The sequence below is a fragment of the Coffea arabica genome, chromosome 5e (assembly GCF_036785885.1).
Source record: "Coffea arabica cultivar ET-39 chromosome 5e, Coffea Arabica ET-39 HiFi, whole genome shotgun sequence".
Lineage (NCBI taxonomy): Eukaryota > Viridiplantae > Streptophyta > Magnoliopsida > Gentianales > Rubiaceae > Coffea > Coffea arabica.
In genome coordinates this window covers 21,739,826-21,754,665 of record NC_092318.1, presented here as the reverse complement: position 1 = coordinate 21,754,665, position 14,840 = coordinate 21,739,826, and the positions used below count along the sequence as shown (strand labels likewise).

The window sequence follows — 14,840 nt, the reverse complement described above, 5'->3', positions numbered from 1 at the left end:
GTGGAAACCAGTTGGCAAGATTACCAAATAGACATTTTCCTACTACTAATAATTCCTTGTATTTGATTATGCCTTCTATATTGTTTTTTGTTAAATCCTTTTCCATGTATCTGTCCGTTTACCTGGCACTAGCTGTACAAATTACTAGAGGCCACCGATGTAGAGTCAGCAGTACCGGAACTGCAAATAATATATAATTCCTACATACACTCTAAAGTGATGTATGATCTACCACCTATTTATTAGAATATAATAGAGTAAATTTTATATACACTGTCTGTGTAATATATTATCACAGTTAAATAAATGATACATGAGCAAATTTTGAATATTAAATTCAAATTTTACATATGTATCATATATCTAAATTTAAATTTAAAATTTAAAATTTATTAATGTATCATCCATCGAATTGTAATAGTATATATATGATTAATTTAATATAATATTATTATAAATTACTAATCGTTTAAAACTTTATTACTTCGCATGCTACATTTGCTTTCTCCAAGTAGGACCAGCAGATTTGCAATTGGCTGGCCACCCAAGAGGCCAAAGAAATGGGAGAGAAAAATTCCCCCTTGCGGACGTGGATCAAGATTCTCCGTTGTCACCGGTGGTGGTAGAGAGCACGCTGGGGACACTAATTCAACGGATATAAACAATAATATAACAAATATAGATATTAACACATAAAGATAAGAAAACAAAACAAATATTTTTGACACATTACAATTAGGAAAAATTGCCCACGTTTGTATCTATCGTTTAATAATGTCGTAATTTATAGTCATTTTTTGTATGTAAACTCTAGAATTAGTGCTCCATATTTAATCTCCACCATCTAATTCAAAAATATTCCATTATAGGATAAAAAAACACACAACAAATTTTTTTGGTACATTATAATTAGTGCTCCACATTTAATATCCACCATCTTATTTAAAAATACAAACACCACATGTCTACCATCAAACTACACTGCAATCACCATTGATGGAGGGACAACAGAGAACCCTAATCCAACGACGCTATCCATGTCCCATCTATCATCTGCATATTGTATATTAAACTATATTTTATATAAAATTATGTGTTTTACACTTTATATTGATACTCATTTTGTATGTATACATGTACATGTTTTCTTTGTTATGCAAGCAATCATGTGTTAAAATTTGTTACGTTAATTTCATATATATTGACAGTGTATATATTAGAAGGTATGAATGCATGTTACCTAATTTCAAATTAAATTTGAATTCAATTCATTCACATTAGTATGCATCTACGCCTAATAGTCTATACAATATCTATATATATATATGATGAATCTTTTTATTAATTTTTTTAGGCAGTTGGATGTTGAACTTCTTAGGTGGGGTCGGGGATTGGTTAGGTATCCCCACCGACGCCCAAGTGCCCGTCGTATAGCTGAGTTCTTTGAGGCCATTCTCTTTCAGGGGATTTCGCACCGTAAATACAAGGATTATTTGCAATTTGCACCTCTAAACTATAATCAATTGGTATTTGCGCATAACTCAATTGCAGCATTCGAGTAAATTAGACTATCAATCTGTAGTACACAACTCAATTGGTAAGAAAGCTATCGAATTTTAATAGCTGTTTTTTGAATGAGAATACTTTATTGCCAATAAATGGATAATATATTTCAATAAACAAATACACATTAGTTGTACTAAAGTCTTTTCATTCACAGATATTAAGAAAAACATATTTAATTGTGAATTGAAACAATGTGTTACAAATTAAAACTATAAGTTATTAAAGTACTATAATTAATACCTTAAGAAGCAAAAATACAACTATTATAGTTTAAAAATGCATATTATATTTTTTTAAAATTTCAACCATAATACAAATGAAAACCACCAGAAAAAGCTGCTAGGTGCTTTAACGCTTTGACCTAATTGTAGACTTGCTCTTAAAGATATGGATCGATCCTTTGCTCCCAAACTTCCAATTCGGATAGCTGTAAAGTCTCTTCTTTTTGCACAAGTTTCGGATTAAAAATTATTAAATGCTAGGAAGTTCCATGATCACTGAATTAAGTTTTTCATGTAATTAAAGCACAGCTTCATCAGAATGGGAATTCCAATCACGCCCAACTGTTACTATTAAACTTTGTTATATTGGAGAAATGTCAGCCAATACCATGGTATTGAATGAGTGACTAATTCTCAGTCACTAGATCAATATTTAGTATAAAACTATAATAGTGGTGTAAAAAGATTATGAGGCAATTAAACAAGAGACTGTTGGATACTTGGATATTATAAAATTTTGTTTTCTGATTCCACTACTATGTTTAATTTAAGTATCGTAAAATTGGAAGCTATCTTAACCAGAAAAGTCTCTCAGGATCATGCAGCAATGTTGCAAGCTCCTACAGTGAATGAAATTAAAAATGCTCCATTTTCAATCAAGAAAGGAGCTGCTCCAATGCCAGATGGATACACCGGGGACGTTCTTATAAAGAATTGGAGTTTTTTAGGTGATTAATTGGTGGATGCTAATCATGCTATAGAGTTTTATTTTCAAAATCAGTACATGTATGAGCCCAAGAGTCCAAGCACCTTGGCAAGATGAAGGATTTCAGACCCTCTATAAAGTTTACTCTAAATTGTTGACTAAAAGGTTGAAGAATGTGATGCCACCTTTAATTAGATCTGAATCAGAGTGCATTCCTTGAAGGGAAATCAATCATGGATACTGTATTTCTTATGCATGACCTTGTTAAAAGTTACCATAGAAATGATGGAAAAGCCTAGATGTGCTATGAAGATTACATTTAAGGACAGCTTATGAGAACCGGGCCTTTCTGTTGGCTGTTACGAGTATATTGGATGTATTGTTTGTTTCTTGGGTTGCTAAACGTTGTGCTACTGTTTACTTCTATGGTAACATGAATTGTATCTTTCACTGCTTTTCACAAGAATGACAAGGGGATTAGAGAAGGGCACCCCGTGCCCCTCATTTATTTTACTGGCTACGGAAAGTTTCTCTGCTTTATTGGATCATTCCATTGACGAGCAGGGATTTGGTTATCGTACTAACTGTGAACGGCTGAGGCTTACCCATTTGTGTTTTGCTGATGACTTGTTTGCATCGACTGCTGCAATTGACAAGTGATTTACCGTGATATAACAGTTTTTGGTAGAGTTCAAAGAGCTGTCTGGATTGAGATCCAAATTGCAGAAATCCGAGTTACTTATGGCCAAAATATCTTCTGAAAGAACTGCATATTTATGTTCTTGTGTGGGAATGAACAGAGAGGTCTTTCCTGTTACATACTTGAGAGTACCTCTTACTTCTACCAGATTAATAGGTTGGGATTGTCAAGTGATCAACGATAGACTTCAGTCTAGAATTAAGAGGTGAGCTCTCAAAAAAGTAACAGAGCAGGCTGCAACCTATTGAATATATTCTATACAGCATTAACCTTTACTGGTGTTCTTTCTTAACTCTACCTAGAGCTGTCCAAGTCATGGTATTTGCAAGTACTTTAGCTACATTTTTATGGAAAGGTACTTCAGAGGAAACGTATGTGGCAAAGCTGTCTTGGCTGGATGTCTGTGAACCTGCAAATCAAGGAGGTTTGGCGCTAGTTTGGACCTTTGGAACAAGTGCTTCTTAATCTTGAAACACCTATGGTCTATTTGCTTGAAAAAAGACGTTTTGTGGGGCGTTGGACTCGTACCTTTATTAAAAGGAAAATCTGTTTGGGCATTAAATGAAAAGGTTAGATGCGTACAGGTGCCGGAGAAAAATATTGAAAACTGACAAGTGTGACTAAGCCTCTCATTGAACATATTGTTAGTATTAGGCAGCAAACTCGCCTTTCTTTTTTGGCATGATGAATGGCATCCTGTAGGTAGGCTGCTAGAAATTTTCACTCCTAAATTGATTGCAGATTTTGGCGGTTCTTTAACAGCTAAGGTGTGCAATTATCTTGGGTGGTAGAAGAACTGGCGAGGCCCAAGAACTGATAAATGCCACTTTAGCATAGTCTCAGCCTGAGATTCATACAGAGGATCAGGTAAGGTGCGGATCCAAGGTGGCTTCCGTTGTAGAAGATGTATTTAGTGAACTATAACCGAAAAAAAAAAAACCTGATGAGGTTCAGTATAAAATTAGCTTGATGCAAGAAAAGAATGCCGAGATATGTCTTCATCTTATGGCTGGTATATAAAGGGAGACTGGTAACTCGAGAAATACTGTTAAAATGGAGCTTAATCTCGGCCAGTAGATGTACTCTCAGAGAGCAAAGCAGTGAGACTCAAATCAATTAGTTTTAGTGCAGATGCTCAGCACAAATACGGAAACAGGTGCAAAGTTTGAATTTGATTTTTCGAGGAATCTATCCATGGTCTGCTGAGCTCTCATGGCTTTATTATACATTGTGTACATAACTCAATTCTTGAGCAGGTTTGACTTTCTCATGCAGCTACTGGACGGAACCAGAGAATGTTTCTAAAGGATGGTTTTGCACAATAGTAGTACATCAATTGGACAGTCGGCATAGCTCGGGATTTTGGTCAGACAATTTTTACCTTGTAATTATGTGTATTGTTTCTTACTTGAAGTTGGCTAGTTCTGAGATGGCTGGGCAATTGTGTTCTGATTTGTTTTGAGTTTAATCTCATTGTAAAAACTTATTGTTTTGATCTTAATAAGAGCTCCAGTTCACCTTTAGGGGAAAAAAAAATGGAATGCTGAGAATCTGGTTAACTAAAAGGCTGATGAGATAAAGGCAGTATTGCATCTGTTGTTGAAAGATAAACCCAATAGATGGCATTCAAAGAATAAAGAACTAAGCACTTGCATAAATGAAATTGTTAGGCTGCATAAACAGATAAAATGAACTTCTAACATTCAGGCAGAGAGGGAAATCATGAAACAGGCACAGTTTTCTTCAGCAAGGCACACTTTTTGTCTATTTCAAAGTAACAGTGGCGATATCGCATGGCAAGCAGTTAGCTATTCTTTTCATTCACTCAATCAGTGGACTGATAACATTCAAAGCAACAAATAACAGAGTATCTCGGCATTTACACAGTCCAGATTATAATATACAACATCTAGAAAGGCAAGTTTTATTAATTCCAAGAGAGGATAATTTACAGCAACTTACATACTCTATAAATTTAATACCTCCAGCACCACTGCTGAAATTGCACAAACGTCATAGTGCCAGATGCATCATCATTTTCCATTTTCAAACAGGGAAGGACAGAAGAAGTATATGTCTTCAAGCCTGTCATTGCTAGGGGAATTGCCACCATATACCAAGAGTCCCTCTTGACCATCAAGCTTCCCACCAGCAAATGCGCACCATCCCCGTGGCCCTGGATGCTCGCCAGAATTTGAGCCATCCTCCACCTTTTTCCAAGCTAGTGTCTCAGTATCCAGAGCGTAGACCTCTGCTGCAAATTTCCCTGCACCTAAGTGGCCCAAATCACTAGGGTCTATCTCCCCACCATAGATGAATATATACTTTCCAATTCCAAGTGTCGAGAACACACTTCGGGGGGTTGGCTTTTCTCCAGTTGTCTCCACTTGGATCCACTTCTCCTCTACCAGATCAAAGTAATGAACATCATCAATCTCCACTCCAGAAAAGCCATATACAACCCAAATCTTTCCAAGGGACACTGCAAGTCCAGTTCCACCTCTAGGCTTACAATTCTCTCCAGCCGCTGGAAATTTGGTCCATTTTCCATCAATAACATCATAGGCCCACAAATCATTAAGCCGCCCGGAAACACCACAGCCACCAAACACATATAGGCACCGACCATCGGCAGCAATTGAGTGGTAGCTCCGGTTTTCCGGCCCAGTGTCCCCACTGGTGAGTAAGGTCCACCTGTTAGAAGAGGTATCAAAGGAGTAGAGCTCATTCAGCTCCTTGTGTGTGGCATCCCTACCCGCAAACACATAGATAAGGTCACCAACGGAAGTCATGGAGACACCAACACGGGGTGGAGGGATATCTCCAGTCGCCTCAGCCACTGACCAAGTTCTCTCAACAAGATCAAACACATATAAGGCGTTGTCAACAGGTATCCTGGGGGTAAATTCACCACCAAAGGCATAAACCTTATCTCCAACAATAGTAATGGCATGTGAGCTTCTTGCTCCAGGCCCTGCTCCCTTCTGATCTAGCTGCATATCATAATCGAATCTTCAATTAAAATTGAACTTACTTTCAGAAGTTCCTTAAATTCATTATTTCCGATGCATACCAATACTGATTTATGGGAACTGACATTACAAACTATAACTATTCACTGTTAGCATCTATACATAAATAATAAAAGTGAGGAAGATAAAAATCATAATACGGAACACAAATTTCAAACTGTATGCAGGACAAGATTGACATGATTAAGCGCTATGATTGACTTTAGTTGTAAATAACATCAAAATGTCAAATACAAGAGGATCAGGAACTCTGCAAAACTCAATTCAAATTTGAGACCAACAAAAGGAAGAGTGCAATGAATAGATCAAAAAAAAAAAAATTAAAAGGCTCAAAGGCTAACCTTGAACCATTTGCCCTGCATGAAACTCATGGCCTCAAAGGCTTTCCTGATGTGATTTCCGAGCGCTCCCACTGCCCTGGTGGTTGAGTGACTCTATTATATGTATAAGGGAGGTTTATTATACCTGCTCCGGAAAAGCCCGTATAATTAGGTTAAATAAGTCTGTGTGTGTCTTGAAAACGAGTCATAAGGGAGGTTTATTATACCTGCTCCGGAAAAGCCCGTATAATTAGGTTAAATAAGTCTGTGTGTCTTGAAAACGAGTAGAGTCCGGATTTGTCAGTTCATGGATCCGGGGTCATCTGCCGCCAGGAGGTACAATTGGGAAATTTGCCAAATTAGTCCCTAATATTTTCATAAAAAAATTTTTTAGTTCCCAACATTTAAAATCAACCAGAATCATCCCAACATATAAATTATGATCAATTTTGGTTCTAATGCTCGTATTTACTCATTTCTCCGACTTAAAATAGCACGTCTCTCTCACGTGGGCATATTAAAGACATTGGAGTCATAGAAAGGGGGGGAGACTTTGCATGCCACGTAATTGCCCACCTTAACTCTATTTTTAAAATAAAAGAGAGATGAAGCATGCCAATACAAATCAAATTGCACCACTTCGATTTTTATGCATTGCGTCATATAAATTATGTTATGCTGTACTGACAATACATGGTCTTGAGAAAAGCATTAAAGTTTGTCCCGTTTTGAGTCTATAGCTTTAATGTTCACAAGTTTTAAAGTAAAGAAAAAATTTGCCTTGAAAGAATTAACAAAAATGAGGCATAATAAATAAAGAGAATCTAATCTCAACTAGTGCCATATAATTCAATATAAAATTACCTATATACCCCATGGGTTTAGGTGTCCTGACGAATTCAATTAACTCCATATGCTTTGGTGGAGTTTGGCCTAAATTGGTCCAAACAACTTGTGTTTACCAAATTCTCCTTATTGACGCTATAAAGCTCCTTAAAAATCACAGCTCGAGGAAACATGCAGGTACATGCCATGTTCAATTTTTTTTTTCTCCATTTGGCTTCAAAACATTTTTTCCCGTGCGGAGATATAGAAAGCTCTTAATATATATCACGGCATCCATTTTTAGTTTGTTCTGGGCACTTGATTAAATGTAATAGCCAATAGGTTAAAACAAAACTCGGCCCAAGAATGTTGTATACAGAGGGTCTCAAAATCTTGACGAAATATTTGGGTGATTGAGATGATGTTGGCGGCTGGTTATTGCTTTTAGTTGTTTGTATAATTATTAATATAATATTAATATAATAATAATTAAGATATTAATCATTTTACAATTAATTATGTAGATCACAATTGCCTCTAAAAAAGTTAGTCCTACGCACATTATAAAAGTGTTACAGACTACCTATGCATCTGGATTTTTTCCCTCTTTTTGGTGGAAAAAGTTAATTGCTTCAAATAAACATAATTCTTTTTCTAACCCTTATAATTTTTAGATCATTTATGGATAAATTTGTCCCATTTCCTAATAGGATCCATTGTAGCCACTTTGCTCAATATTTTATGCTACTCAATTCAAGTTTGAGCCAAATTTAAGAAGTAGAAAGCATTGTTCATATTTGATTTGATTAGTTGACGAGTCAAATTCGAATGAACTCTTGTCCAATCACACTTGTTTTAAGTATACAATAACTTATGATGCGTTTGATAAAATCAAAATATAAAAACTAAAATCTGAAATCTGAATTCATTAAATCTGAAATCTGAATTCATTAACTTAGTAAATTGTTAAGTACTGAATCTAATACATTTAAGTGTATATCATCATATTAAGTGAATAATTTATCACTTATGTTTTTGGGAGCAAGTTTTACTTGAAAAATTTAATGCTACTTAATCAATTCAGATGTTCAATTTTTTTATTATCAAACATATTTAAACATGTTAAGATCTGATTTCATTAAATTGAAGTGCTGAATTAGATTCAAACAGACCTACTTTTGTTTTGCATCCCAATCATGTCTTCTATATCTTGGATGTACCCTAAAAGCTAAAACCCAAAAAAAAAATTTACACAGTTTGCATCTACGAGGATTTAGAATGTGGTATTAGAGTGGAATTATAGATATGCTCGGATTACTTGCCTCCAAACAAGGGTTCCATTCATAATGACTTCATTGTCTTCTTTTCTCTCTCTCCCACTTCCATTCCCCACTTCTTAAGAAATAAAAAATAGTGAATAGAAAAGGATTGCAGTCTAGCATGTACTAGAGACTTTGCCTCCGACGCAATTGCCCACCTTAATATCTTTTTTTTTTAATATAAAAGATGGATGAATCATACCTGTACAAACCAAACTGCTCCCCTTCGATTTGGGATAATTTCAGAAACCTCCCCTGAGGTTTCATGAAATATCACCTAACTCTTCTAAACTTTTCAAAATCTCACTTAGCACCCTTGAAGTGACAGTAGGGCCATATGCTAATATCAAAGGTGATGAACTGTCAATAATACCCTCATATTTAAATTTTCTAAACTTATTTTTCTTTCTCTAAATGTCAATGAAATATAGGATTTAATCAATGAAATATTCAGCGCATTTGGAGAAAAATAGCTGCAGGTTCTTTTTTTCCCCTTTTTTTGTGTTTCACAACTTTATTTATTTATTTAGTTATTTGTTCCTATTCATGTAGAGCGCAAGAGAAATAAAGTAACTAAAACTCCGAATTGCAGTTTTCAAATTCTGAGTTTTTTATAATAAAATTTTCATATTTTATACCCATAAAAAAGTCTGTCTATTTTGTGTATATTCTCTGTATGATATTGAAGTTGAATTTCATCTATTGCTGAGTTTTTTTGGCTCAAATGTATGCTTTTTACATGCTAATTGCCTTCAATGCTATGGAGAGTTTTATTTATAGAAATGGTTTAAAAAAATATTTGTTTTTACTGTCTCTCTCTACTATAGAAATGACTATTGGCTGTAACATAAAATCTTATTAATTTTCATCTCCTCACTTTTAAGATGGTTCCAATTTAATACTTTTTTTCCTTGGTTTGTAAAATGTTCATTTTTCAATAGGTTAAGGGTATTAAAGGCCCTAAAATAATCTCTCTCCTCAAACATGAATTTTTTAATATTACTTTTGGTTAGAAGGGTGACAATGTTACCAAAATGTCAATTCGAGGGGTGCTAAGTGAGATTTTGAAAACCTCAAGGGAGCTAGGTGATATTTCGTGAAACTTCAGGGGTATCTGAAATTGTCCCATTCGATTTTTTACGCATTGCGTCATGGCCATAGAAAATTGTCTTTGCTTACGCTGTATGACAAGATATGCTCTTAAGAAAAGCATATGAGTCTGTGCTTCTACAGTCTATAGCTTTAATGTTCACAAATTTTAAAGTAAAGAAAAAAATGTGCCTGAAAGAATTAACAAAGATGAGGCGTACAAAAAAAAAAAGAAAAAAAGAGAATCTAATCTCAACTAGATCATATAATTCAATATATTCAGAGGAAATTACCTGTATACCCCATGGGTTTAGGGTTGTCCTCATCAATTAACTCCATATGGTTTGGAGTTTGGCCTAAATTGGTCCAAGCTACCTGTTTTTACCAAAATCTCCTTATGGACAGTTGGAAAGCTCTTAATATATATATTAGGACAATTAAAACCAATAGATCTCTTGAATTGGTTCTATTCTTAGACAAATAAATTCAGGTATCCAGTTTGAGGATGATTCCTCAGGGATCCATTCCCAATTAGCTTGATTCTGATTTGATGACGTTTGGCATTCATTGGTTTGATTGCTGGATATTTCTCTGTGGGAGGTTTGTTCCCAAGTAGAGTATCCATCGAAGAGATAGTTTTTCTCTTCTGGATTGTATGATGATGAACTTCCTTCACCTACCATGTTTCTGCATAAAGAAGTAGTTAGTTTAAAAAGTTGGGATATTATCCCTTTATAGATAATTTGGAAAGGAGCCAATTGATTGAGAAATGATGCTCCTAAGATGATATGGTTAGTCAAATACTCATTAAAAAAGAAGGTATCTGAGAATTGGTTTTGTATATTTGGAAATTTGAATTCAATATCAAATTTAGGATTATTGGTTATTCTAAGGAACTGTAAAAGTTGGATTGGAATAAGGTTTTCAGGAATATAGTTTTGGTCTGACCCTGTATCAACTAGGGCTTTATATATATGTATATACATATATATAGAGTTTATTGCCAAAATAACTCTCTTTCTAAAATATATACCCAAAGTAACTTAATTTTAAAATTTATTACCTTTATAATCTTTTTTTTGCCACATAGGTTGCACATGTGTCAAGACAGAGATAGAGGCACACTCTATTTCTTTTTTCCATCTAATATCTTTCCCGATTCTCTCTCTCCTGTATTTTTTCCTTTCATTGTCTTCTCCTTGTCAAACGTAATTTTGAGAAGTCAATATTTATATTAACAGTATATAAAAATTCATCATCATCCTTGATAATATCAAGGTAAACAAAGATTATTCTCTTATCTTTTCTATTGTGCAATTTTTAGAACATTGCTATGGCATTCAAAAAATTTTTGAATATTAATTGTATAACAAATGATTTCTCACACCGTGTATTTGATAAAATGTCTAGAAAAAAATAATCTAGCCATTTTTAGTTTGCAGTTGAAAACTTGAAAATTTCAGTTTTATTACATCTTGTAAAAGTTTTTTTCAAAGAGTAAGAAGGATAATATAAACAAATATGATAACCTTGAAGTTTTTGTAACTTTTTCTTGTTATTGCTTAAAATTTTTGTTGCAATTTTTGAATTTTTCAAATTTAATTTTTGAAAAAATATATGCAATAGGTTTGATTCATTTCAAGAAAAATGTAGAGACTAATCATAGTAAAGTCAATAATGATAGAATTTATTTTAAATAATTATAAGAAAAATTATCAAAGTTATGTAATCTTATTGTGTCTCTATGATTAAAAAAAATTAAAAATTTTAGCTCATGTTGGAAACTATAAACTAGATCAAAACTTTCCTTTCTTATTATCCTATGTGGCAATCAGGATAATAAGGTGGTAATAATAACATCATTATGGGAATAAAGTTTGAGAGTGAATCATATTGAGAATATTTTTTAGAAAGAGTGTTATTTTAGCAAAAAACTTATATATATATATATATATATATCACAGGCATCCATTTTTAGTTTGTTCTGGGCACTTGATTAAATGAAATACCCAATAGGTTAAACAAAACTCAAACCAAGAATGGTGTATCCAGAGGGTCTCAAAATATTGAAGAAAATTTTGGATGATTGAGATGATGTTGGCGGCTTGTTATTGCTTTGAGTTGTTTGCATAATTATTAATCAAATATTAATATACTAATAATTAAAGTGTTTTTGTGTTTTCATTGTCGCGCTTGTTGGAAAGGAACTTTATTATCTCAATGTTACGATTTATAAAAAGGAAAAAATTTAGAGTGCGTGAATCGACAAATTCGAAATCACTCGAATTTCATTTTTATATGCGTTTAAACTAGGCCTGTCAACGGGTCGGATCTAGACCCGGATCCGGACCGGATCCGTGAAATTATTGCGGGTATGGGTAGGGATTTAATTCCGTTTCCCGGATCCGGATCCGGATCCGTTTTGTCAAACAAAAAAACGGGTCGGATACGGAATATAGTATTCCGACCCGTATTAGACCCGGATCCGGATATAAATGAATTAATAATTTAAAAAATATATATTTATCAATATAATTTGATTAGGGTGATGTATTTTAATAAAGTTAATTTGATTTCTTTTCTTATTTGGTTTTTTCTTTGCATTAGTTAGAAATTAGTTTACAATTTTTTTTTCTCATTTTTATTAGAAATTATAAATTTTGGTAAATTTGTTCGGGTAGACCCGGATCCGGATCCGGGACCCGTCGGATCCGGATCCGGAACATAGAATAAAAGACCCGTCGGGTAAACGGGTCGGATCCGGATCCGGCATAGTAATTCGGGTCCGGGTCCAGAATAATGAATTCCGGCCCGAACTCGGCCCGTTGACAGTCCTAGTTTAAACGCAAACATTTCAATAGTTGTAATCCTCCAAAAAGTTCCATCTACACTATGAATCTCAAAAGTCAACCATACAATTACATAAAGGCTAATGCGATTACTTACATATCATTCCATTTGGGCATGCAGGTCACTTGATGAAAACAGTTTTGGATGGATTTCCACTTCATTATCACTTTACTTCAAAGCATATGGGGGATCTGTGTAGAAATTACAACCAACGGTGATTATTGCCTGTTGGTCAGGAAAATAAAAAAAAAATAAGTTTGTGGTGAAAGAAAAGAAATGGATGACTTTAATAATTTGCTTCACAAGTATTTTTCTTGAATGGTGACTAAATATGGAGAGGAAGTTTATATATATATATATTGACGGATGGAGAGGAAGATTATAGGTAATACAGCTTTTCAAAGTACCAAATTTACTGGCTAAAAGCTAAATAGACAGATTTACAACAAGGGGGATAATTTTAGAAACCTCCCTTCAAGTTTCTAGCAATATCACCTAGCACTTTTGAAGTTTCAAAAATATCATTTGCCTCCTTTATTTTTAAACTTTTATAACATTATCAACCCAATTCAAAATGTAATACTAAAAAATTCATATTTGGAGTGTATAGAATCCATCGATAATTTCATTCCAAAGTTGTCCTTTTTTTGTGTTCCCTTAATTGTTATGACAGACTAATTTGAAATCTCTTTGCATTTGAAAATTTATCAATTTGCTTCTTTAATGGAAAATTATAAATTTTTATTGAATTTGGAGATCCTTTAAGAAAATTTATTTTATAATTTGAACAAAGAATGTTAAAATTTTACAACTTATGAATAATTTACAAAACACATAAAATTCATCCATAATACTATATATGTGATAACTTTTTTCTGCATCTTACGAGCAGTTCAAATTAATTTTTTAACCCATCTCAAATAATTTATAAATTTAATTTTAAACACTTTCCTTTTTGTAATTTACAAGCCATCGATATGCATAAAAAAGACAAAAAAACTCTTTTTCTAGTTTAAAAGCATTTTAAATAAATATTTTTTTTGTATTTACATCTTCATACTTTTTTTTTCATACTTTTATCTTTGTTTTTAACTTTTGATTAATATACCTTTTATTTTGTAATGGTTAGGAAATCAAAGGGCAATTTTGGAAAGAAACTGTTCTCTTTTTTAAAATGAATATTTTAATAGTACATAATGAATTGGGTTAAAAATGTTACAAAATTTTAAAAATAAGAGAGTTTAAGTAAAATTTTTGAAACTTTAAATGTGACGGATGATATTGTTAGAAACCTGAGGTTTCTAAAATTATCCCTTACAGCAATCCATAAGCTCTACATGACACCATATCTTTTTTAAAACTTTCAAAATATTGTTCTCAATCAAGCCATTCATTCTTTTCTTGGCTGCCTCTGCTACTTCACAAATTGAGGTCATACGGGCTAGAACAATTATAGTGCAGATCTATGGATTTGCATTTAAGATCTGTGAAATCAAGGAATGAAATCAAACAAGAAAGTAAAAATCTTTTTTATGGAGCTAGTATGCAGATTCAGCTTACTTAAATTGATTGAAAGCACTCTTGTGGACTTCCTTTTATGTTCATTCTTCGAGATGACTTAGATGCGTGTATAAAAACAGAAGAATCTATCCACAAGGCAAGTAATCAACAATATCATTACAAGTTGCAAATTCTGATACAGATTAGCCAATAAAGGCAAGAGGTGGAGAACAATTTCAAAGGAATGAGGAAATGATCTTACTTCAAACCAGCCAAATGCAGTTCAAAATCTAGATATTATTCTACGGAACATCAACATTCTTTTTTCCTTCTTTCTTTACAGTGGAAGAAAATATTGACCTTTAGACTTTCCTAGCCACGACGAACCTTCAAACTTCAAAATCCAGCATTATTATTGAGAAGAAGAAAATAGCTAAAAACCATGTTGAAGTAGAGGGCTTGATCGGCAAGCATGATGAACCAGTATAATTGTTATATGGATAATAAGAGTAAGGCGCTGGAGGCGAATATTGGCAGCACTGCACAGGAGCTGACGGTGGGCAATTGACCTGAGCAGGAGGAAGAGGAGGTGGTGGAGCACCATACGATTCGTACCCTGATGGAGGAGGAGGTTGAGCATTGCAGGGATACTGACAGAGGGTACAATTTGCACATGCATTTGGTGGAGCTAAGCCATCACTGTAAGTATCTT

At 33.7% G+C, this 14,840-nt stretch overlaps 2 protein-coding genes across 2 annotated transcripts; one reads left to right on the top strand and one right to left on the bottom strand.

The window, feature by feature from the left end:
• The first annotated feature begins 2,958 nt into the window (after positions 1 to 2,958).
• LOC140006926 (uncharacterized) lies at positions 2,959 to 3,658 on the top strand. Its single transcript, XM_072049602.1, has 3 exons — positions 2,959 to 3,149; positions 3,294 to 3,398; positions 3,496 to 3,658. Exons 1-3 carry the CDS (start codon positions 2,959 to 2,961, stop codon positions 3,656 to 3,658), a joined length of 459 nt encoding a protein of 152 aa, XP_071905703.1.
• Positions 3,659 to 4,982: 1,324 nt separating this feature from the next.
• Positions 4,983 to 6,821, bottom strand: LOC113688291 (thiohydroximate-O-sulfate sulfur/sulfate-lyase (nitrile-forming) NSP5). The gene is made up of 2 exons (XM_027206081.1): positions 6,567 to 6,821; positions 4,983 to 6,186 (listed from the first exon to the last, which is right to left on the bottom strand). The coding sequence occupies exons 1-2, from the start codon at positions 6,594 to 6,596 to the stop codon at positions 5,227 to 5,229; spliced, it is 990 nt and encodes a 329-aa protein (XP_027061882.1). The 5' UTR covers positions 6,597 to 6,821; the 3' UTR covers positions 4,983 to 5,226.
• Between the last annotated feature and the right edge of the window lie 8,019 nt (positions 6,822 to 14,840).